Raw genomic sequence first — 8,250 nt, 5'->3', positions numbered from 1 at the left:
GGGTCCTGGGCCATGGAGCTCTTCATGCAGCAGGCCCAGTACATTCACCCGCTCTACTGGAGAGCTTTCACCTGGAGAGGGACAAGAAAGAAAACCAAGGGCACAAAAGATAGTAGGGAACCTTTAGAGTGGAGGCCTGGAAGCAAACAATGAAAAGGGTGGAGAGATCTGCATTTCATCCTAACTCTGCCACAATCCTAACTTTGGCCAATTTCATGGCCCTGCCCTTCCCATCTGCCTTAATACACATCCTTACTCTAAGGCAAATTTGATCAAGGCACCACTCTGAGTTCAGTCCTTCTGCATCTCCTCACAGCCTTCAGGCTGAAACAATTACTTTCACCACTTAACTCCCATTAACTTTCTAGTCTCATCTTCCATACTCATTTACTTGCAGCTTTATTTATTTTGTATTTAGTGCAGGATCTATAAGGTCTACAGGGTCTCACTACACATATTGGACTTGTAGTGATTCTCCTGTTTTCAGCTTCCCAAGCGCTGAGATTACAGGCGGGCACCACCATGCCCAGTCTCAAGTACTGCCTCAGTGCAACAGGCCAGGGATTGAACCTCCGACCCCTGTGTCTGCCTAAGCAGGTGCTTTAGTCTGCTGAGCTATCTGGCCTGCCCTACTTGCAGTTTTAGAAACTTGCCAAGTATATTTATATATATATAGGGGCAGGGAAGATCGCTCAGTGGAGTAAGTGCTTCCCTGGCAAGCACAAGTGCCTGAGTTCAATCCCCTGTTCCACCAAAAAAAAAAAAAAAAAAAAAAAAAAAAAAAGAATACGATTGAACTTGGGACTTTGTGCTTACCAGGCAGGTGCTTATGCCAATATATCCCTGGCGTCCAATGCTGTATTTTCATTCCTTACCACTTTTTTGCAGGGAAAACTGAAGCACCCTGAGATCAAGCGCTTTTCTACAAAGTCTGATACATCTATCTCTAAAATTTACAGTGCACGTCAGGGTTAATCCCACTGCTCCTCTCTGGATGAACCTGACTGATATGTTGCTCTTCAAGATGGTTCTTTCCTTGGCGCTGGGGAGATGGCTCAGTGGAATAAGTGCTTCCCTGGCAAGCTCAAGGGCCTGAGTTCAATCCCCGGTTCCGCCAAAAAAAAAGAAAAGATGGTTCTTTCCTAAGGTACTCTGTACAAGTCCCTATCTCATCACCGGTCTTATCAGACTATCTTTAACTGTTCACTTGTCTGTGCCCTTTATGACACTGAACTCTTGGAAACCAAGGACACAAAGTCAGTATTTATTTTTCTGTTATCTAGAATTACACCTGACAGATTATATATATTTAATACTTGTTCTATGGGTACAGGAAATAATTAACAAATGTTGAAGTGTTGGAATAAGATCAGTTGTGGCCAGGTGTGGTAGCCTACACTGGTTATTCCAGTACTTGGGAGGCCGAAGCAGGAGGATCACTACGAGTTCGAAGCCAGCCTGGGCTATTTTTTATTTTTTATTTTTGTATTTTAAGACAGGGACCACAGGGTCTCACTACTAGATTGGACTCGTAGTGATTCTCCTGTTCACAACCTCCCAAGTGCTGGGATTATAGGTGCACGCCACCATGCTGGGGGGAGGGGCGTGATCCCAGTTCCTAGGGAGATCCTGGCCCCTGTGTCTGCCTAAGCAGGCACTTTAATCCACTGAGGTATTTGGTTGGCCCCCAGCCTGGGCTACAAAGTGAGTTCAAGGCCAGCCTGAACTGCACAGTGAAATCCTGTCTCAAAAAGACAAACCAGGGCTGGAGAGATGGCTCAGTGGTTTAAAGCACCTACTTGAAACAAGCTTGGCAAAGCACAGGGACCGCGGTTCGATCCCCCAGCACCACATGCCAGCCAGCCCCGCCCCCTTGTGGGCTGAGCTGGCCACACACACACACACACACAATAAATAAATGTAATAAATAAAAATAAATAATTAAAAAAAAAAAGACAAACCAATAAAAAATGTCTTATGAGAGATTCCTGATGCTTCTGCTTAAGGTAGAAAAGAAAAATGGGCCTTTCTTCAGCAGGAAGAAATACATGAGGGAAAGCAAAGGTCTCACCACAAAAGGAATCCCGATAGTGCAGAGCATGGAGGGTCTGGCAGACTGTGTTACAGGGAAAATGAAGCAACAACCAGCTGAGTGAATCAAGAACAATGGTGAGAGGCCTGGGATCTGTCGTCCTGCACATAGCTCTTAAGGTTCCCAGGGGTCCCCCAGGAAAAGCCTCTCCATTTTTTGACCAATTGAGCGGGTCTCTGAAGAGGTCATAGTACACCACTCTGCAAAAAGAAAATAAGACATATTACACTTTCTCCTCACTTCAGGATTTATAGTTGTGGCTGTTTTTTCAATTTTTCCTAGTACCCTAAAAATTCACAAAACCTAATCCTGAGACAAGTCTGAAAGCACAGACTTTAATGCCCATCAGCTTAAGTTGTACGTCTGACATTACTACTTATCCAAGAACACCTAAAATTTAACATTTGTCCTAAATTCATCTGTATTATCATTGCCTTAAATTATGGCTCTGTCCCTATCACTACTATTGTTGTTATTATTTTTTTGCTGTACCGGGGATTGAACTCAGAACCCTGTGCTTGCCAAGCAAGTGCTTATTCTACTGAGCTATCTTCCCAGGCCCCCTCCTATCATTATTCTATAAAACTCATTAAGGGAACACCTCTGTCTCATCAAGACCCAGCACATCTGATTTGTAATCGGTGCCCAATATGCACGCATCTCCTTCATGAACCAATAGTCTTCCTACTTGATCTTCCTGGTTCTATGATGCCACGTTCCAGTTCATCATCCATATGGTGGTCACTAAATGGATCAGTATTTTTTTTTTTTTCCTGTATTTGGTACAGGGTCTGCAAGGTCTACAGGGCCTTACTACATAGATCAGACTTACAATGATCCTCCTGTTTTCAGCTTCCCAAGCACTGGGATTACAGGTGCGCATCACCATGTCCAGTCTCAAGGCACCCTAGGGGCAGGGCTGCTGCATTCTGCCTAAGTAGGCACTTTAGTCCGCTGAGCTATCTGGTCAACCCTTGGATCAGTATTTCTAACACGAATGATGTTACCAGTTATCTCAAATTTTAAATAATTCTTCACTACCTTTGGGATAACACCTCCATTCCATTTCACACTCTGTAAGACTTTTTACAACTAAGTACCTCTTTACCTTCATGACCTTGAGTACCTCAGGAAGCTTTTCCATCTCCCATTAGCAGCTATTATTTATCCTACCCTCCTAATATTGCGCATGCTGTTTTTCTTCCTCTAACACAAGTCCCTCAGTAACTTGAAGTGTTGAGCCAAAACTAGAATCCATGACTGATTTAAGCACCACTAGATTGTAAATAATGCAGAAGGCAGAGCATGTTTACTTTTACCCCCTAGTATGAACTTTCATACTAAACTACACTGTCTACCTTTTACTACTATTACTCTTAAATTTTAGGATCTCTACTTTGTATTGCCCAAACTATCATCATTGTCCATCATTTCTCTTACTAAATTTCATCACCTTTTAAAGATCCACATCTATAGATTGAGCAGAACAGTGCATGCCTGTAACCCCAGCAGGAGGACAGCTGCAAGTTCAAGGCCAGTCTGGGCTATAGTGAGTCCAAGGCTAGCCTGAACTACATACTGAGAGATGTTTTTAAGTAAGTCCAGATCTATTCACTCACTGAATAAACGGCTGCTACTACATACTAGATTCTGCACTTGCTGCTGTAAATGAAGTCCAATAGCAGCAGAGAGCCTGCATCTATCGAAGTATCATCCTATTTGTACTCACCGGCTGTTAATATTGGAGTCAAAACCTTCTCGAAACTCTTCCTCGCTGACTTCACAGCCCAGGACGTGAATTTGTTCTCCACTTAGGCAGAGACAAAGTGTAAAAGTTGAAGCGTAGGACACAGACTCCCCTCTCAGGACAAGACGGACGGAAGGCTCAGCCAGATACTTACCATAGTGCAGATTTCTTGATAAGCGCCTTCAAGAAGTCACGACCCTCCCATTCTATGGAATCTGGGGAAAATCAAAACCCTCAGGTTTCCGCCTTTACGAACCCGTCCCGGCTTCAATCCATGGTCGGTCCCTCTGTCTAAAACCCTTACCCCGAAGTAGAACCAACCCGCCAAAAGCCGACAGTGACTCCAGCATCTCTGACTGCCGTCCCAGCCCACTCAGACGCCCTCTGATGACGTCACGCCCCCGCCCGCTCCACTGAACAGGGCGGGGCTTTCAGGATTCTTCCCACCCTTAAGAGTGGGCAAAGTCTGGAACGAAAGGTGATTTTATGTTCAGAATTTCCAGAGGGGGTCATGCGGAAGAACACCCCAAGATTCTTAGAAAATAGACGTAGGAACAACAGCAGTCCACGTTTCAGCGTGACAGGAGCTGCAAGAACCGTTGGGACAGTTGTCTGGGAGCGAGGGGGCGTTACACGAGCTCTACCTCTGTGGCAGTCAGAACCCTGGGTCAACTGACGTCACGCTTCCCGCCCACTCCTCTCCCGGCTTTTCTCCAGGCCCCGCCCCACTACTACGTTTCGCGGATGCGCAATACTGCAGCCTTGTTCGGGTGCTCTAGGCTTTCCTTATCCCTACCCCCGTAACACCCAGCAGAGGGAACCTTAGTCCCGCAGAAGCGTATACACGTCACCAGCGGAAGTAGTGTCAGAGGGGAAGGGGTGGGAGAAGAGAGGAGGAGGGAGGCCTCTGGGTGGTAAAATGGCGTCTGTCAGAGTAGGAAATCCAGCGGCAGAGGCTGCTGCCCCAGTCTCCAGCGGCTAAGGGACCTCTGACCTCGGGGAGGGGGAGGCCACTCCGTCCCAGTGCTCCCCGCCCTTCGGCTCCCCCTCCCCCTCCTTCCCTACTCCTTCACTCAGCCAGCCTATTCTCTGCCGCCGCAGCCCTTCGCGCGCCGCTGCCCCCGCCCGCCCCTTTCCCGCGGGCAGCCCCCTAGCGCGCCTGCGCAGCGAGCCACTCTCGGCTTCCCCTTCCCCTCCCCCTCCCGTCTCCCTACCCCCTCCCCCATTACCCCCTCCCCCAATTCTCCATCCCCTTCCCTCCTAGTCTCGAAGGACCCCGTCCTATCCCGACCTTTCTTGGCCTGCAACCTTCGCGAAACCGTCGGTGCCACTCCCCGTCCATGTCGGCCCCCGACGGCTGCCCACGCCTGTCCCCCAGCTCCCGGTTCCGCTGGGCTTTCCCCTCGCTAGGGGTGGCTTTCTGAGCCGCCCGCTCCGTGCCCTTCTCTGCACACTCTCCTGCCGCTCGGGGCCCCCGTTCCCCCTCCCGGAGGCGGGGGGCTGCCCCCGGGGGGCTGGCGGAGCTGGGCCGCGGGGGCCCCGGGGCCGGCGGTGCCGGGGTCATCGGGATGATGCGGACACAGTGTCTGCTGGGGCTGCGTACGTTCGTGGCCTTCGCCGCCAAGCTGTGGAGCTTCTTCATTTACCTTTTGCGGAGGCAGATCCGCACGGTGAGCCTGGGTGGGCGCTGGCGGTAGTGGGGACCTCTGTCCGCGGTGCCCCTGGGTTGTGGAAAGTATCGGCCTTCAGGCCTAAGAAAGGAGTCCTAGTGGAGGCCTTTTCTGCAACAGAATTAGGGTACCCTGATGAGAGCGTGGGTTAGGGAGGAGGAAAATCCACATAAGAGAAATAAGATCAGGGGAGGGGGATAAGTGGGCCAAGATGGGACAGAATTTGGCAACTCTTGGGGGCTAGCATGGTGGGTGGGGCATTATTAAGAAAGCTGGAGTTGTTGCTAAAGAAACCTAGAGGCAGGGAACACCTGTTTGCTGGCAGCCAGATCTATTAATGTAGCCTCGTGAAAGACCCTACTTTCGGAACCCTTGGGTGTGCTTGTTTTTGGAGGCACAGACTTCTGTGTCAAGGTTAGTGGTGAATAGGACAGCATATGTGATAAACATGGATGGTAACTTGGGAAGGCCTCAATGGAACTCAAAAAAGGTCCTAGAAACTTATTTCATAGCTTAAGTGTGGATGTATGGATATTTTGAAATCCTAAAACTAAAATGCCTTTATGGTGGGCATCTTTAGTTGTGGGAAGGAGCACGTTCAAGTATCCCTGTTTGAGGATGAGGCCAGGCAGTTGCAGGGCTTTGCATCTAAAGGAGCTCTGGTTTTTCCAGGGGAATCTAGCATTGTGAAAGGAATACTGTGGGAAGTAGAGACTTTTGGGTGTAGCCAAGCACCTCTGAGTTCCCTTCCTGGAGCTTTTATCCAAGGTCAAGCTCATTCTGCTAACATATACAGTAACTTAATATACTTTTGTTTTCTCATCACCACCACTGGGGTGGATCCTCCGAAAAGATAGAGAAAAATTGAGTGAACTGGGGTATAGAGGTTGATACTCTGTGACATTTCACTATAATCTCAAAGAATAAAACCAAGTATGGGCAGCATAAATCAAGAAAACACCCAGACAGACCTAGGTGGTAGTAGTGGTTGACTTGATTGGTTTGGGGGAATGGCCTGGCTTTGGGTTTCTTCTCTTCTCTACCAGTCTGTTCTGTAACTTCCTGGATTAGGATGAGGACTGTTCTGGGTGGTGGTGGTTGTGGGCAGAGCTATTTCCCTGAGATAGGAAAGCTAGGAGCCAAGAATTTGGGGTCAGAGAGGCAGAGATGAATGTGATGTGAGCTTTTTTGGCTTTTACTTTGTGTTGGTTGCTGCCTTCTCTGTCTGACCTTGTTCAGAAAATCCCCCTTCTCCCTTAGTACGTGAGTTTTCTGGATGTAAAGAGTAGTATTCCATTCCATCTATTGGAAGATTGATGACTTCCAGAATTGCTCTCCTTTGGCACCACTGACCCCACAGCCTTTTGTCCTCTCTTCCCTTCCAGTGTGTTTTCCTCCCCCACTCCCTTTCTGGCAGATGCTTGGAGCATTCCCTACATGCCCAGCATATGCAACCCGAGATAGCAGGGCATGACACCCGAGCTGTTTCAGTCCTCATTGCAACCCCCATCATGGGCCAGGGAGAACAGAAGGCAAGATGCCTTGGGCTAAGGGGGAGAAAGTGCCTTGCAAAGGGGAGCCAGTGTCTAATATTATTTGGGATCTAGGCAAAGAGTGAAGAGTGTCTGTAACTTAGAATGAAAAAGGATGAGTCTGGCTTTGTGTGGAGAGATCTGAGTATTAAAAAATAACCTTTAGAGGATACGTGGAGAAGCAAAACTAGAAGGCTGAAGTGGTGATATCCTTGGCCCTTCTTTACCTTGCATAGCCCTTACTTCACTTTGACTTTCTCTATGTCCTGTCACCTTGGGGCTTTCTGGTGTTCTCTGTCTTGTCCTGGGTACCAGGATAAGGAGGCTGTTCAGAGGGCTGAGGTTCCCTGCAACTTGTGACTTGGCTAGCAGAGACACAAGTGGACAGGTGGTTGGTTAAAATAGGACTAGTGGCCCTCAGCCAGAAGAACTTAAATGACCTGACAACCTCTGGATTCCCTCATTCTCTATTCTCCCTTAATGATCCAAGGATCTCCTTTCTTGATTCCTGTTTCCTCTCTACTAAGAGTGTGAGGCTTTTGGTTCCTAAAAGAGAGATTATGGGAGTTGCCACAAAGAATCCTAGGTGTGAAGGTGGATACTCATGTATTTCTTTATTCAGTTTAGCAAGATAATGTCATGGTTCCAAGGGTAGGTCCTAGCATCAGTCTGCAACGGAATAATCCTGGCTATACCACTTAATTGATTCTACTAATATTAACTGATCACCCTTGCTATAACGTCATAAGCACTTGGAAAACCAGTACTGAGACAGAATTCAGGCTCTTATGAAATCTTCATTCTGATTGGAGAAATGAATAAGTAAGATAAATTTATGTGCTGGCCCTGCCCCTGAGGTGTGCTGAGACAGCGATTTTTATTTTTTAATTTTTTTTGTATTTTAGGGAAGGGTCTACAGGGTATTCATTGTCTCACTACTAGATCGGACTCTTAGTGATCCACCTGTTTATAGCTTCCCAAGACCTAGGATTGCAGGCGTTCGCCACCATACCCAGTCTCAATTGCCATCTTTCCTCGCCCCAGGGATGGGGCCAGCACAGCAGGCCTGGGGATTGAACTCCTGGCCCTTTAATCCGCTGAGTAATTTGGCCAGCCCTTGAGACAGCAATTGAGACTGGGCATGCCTGGTGGCACATACCTGTAATCTCAGCACTTGGGAGGCTGAAAACAGGAGAATCACTGTGAGTC

The 8,250-nt window shown here is 48.0% G+C and overlaps 2 protein-coding genes across 2 annotated transcripts in view; one reads left to right on the top strand and one right to left on the bottom strand.

Moving 5' to 3' along the window:
• The window catches only part of Elp5 (elongator acetyltransferase complex subunit 5), a 6,982-nt gene extending 2,444 nt beyond the window's left edge, over positions 1-4,538 (bottom strand). Inside the window, exons 1-5 of the mRNA XM_023723420.1 lie at positions 4,144-4,538; positions 3,994-4,054; positions 3,822-3,902; positions 2,072-2,292; positions 7-71 (exon numbers count right to left, since the gene is read on the bottom strand). Coding sequence (XP_023579188.1) covers positions 7-71; positions 2,072-2,292; positions 3,822-3,902; positions 3,994-4,054; positions 4,144-4,189 — 474 coding nt within the window. The 5' untranslated portion in view covers positions 4,190-4,538. The remainder of the gene's footprint in view (positions 1-6; positions 72-2,071; positions 2,293-3,821; positions 3,903-3,993; positions 4,055-4,143) is intronic.
• Positions 4,539-4,672: 134 nt separating this feature from the next.
• The window catches only part of Ctdnep1 (CTD nuclear envelope phosphatase 1), a 7,500-nt gene continuing 3,922 nt past the window's right edge, over positions 4,673-8,250 (top strand). The window contains exon 1 of the mRNA XM_004638385.3: positions 4,673-5,509. Within this exon, the coding sequence (XP_004638442.1) occupies positions 5,408-5,509 (102 nt within the window). The 5' untranslated portion in view covers positions 4,673-5,407. The remainder of the gene's footprint in view (positions 5,510-8,250) is intronic.

Source organism: Octodon degus, unplaced genomic scaffold, assembly GCF_000260255.1.
Source record: "Octodon degus isolate 3935 unplaced genomic scaffold, OctDeg1.0 scaffold00098, whole genome shotgun sequence".
Classification (NCBI taxonomy): Eukaryota; Metazoa; Chordata; class Mammalia; order Rodentia; family Octodontidae; genus Octodon; species Octodon degus.
Note: the sequence above shows the minus strand (reverse complement) of the source record. Positions and strands in the feature narration are given on the sequence as shown.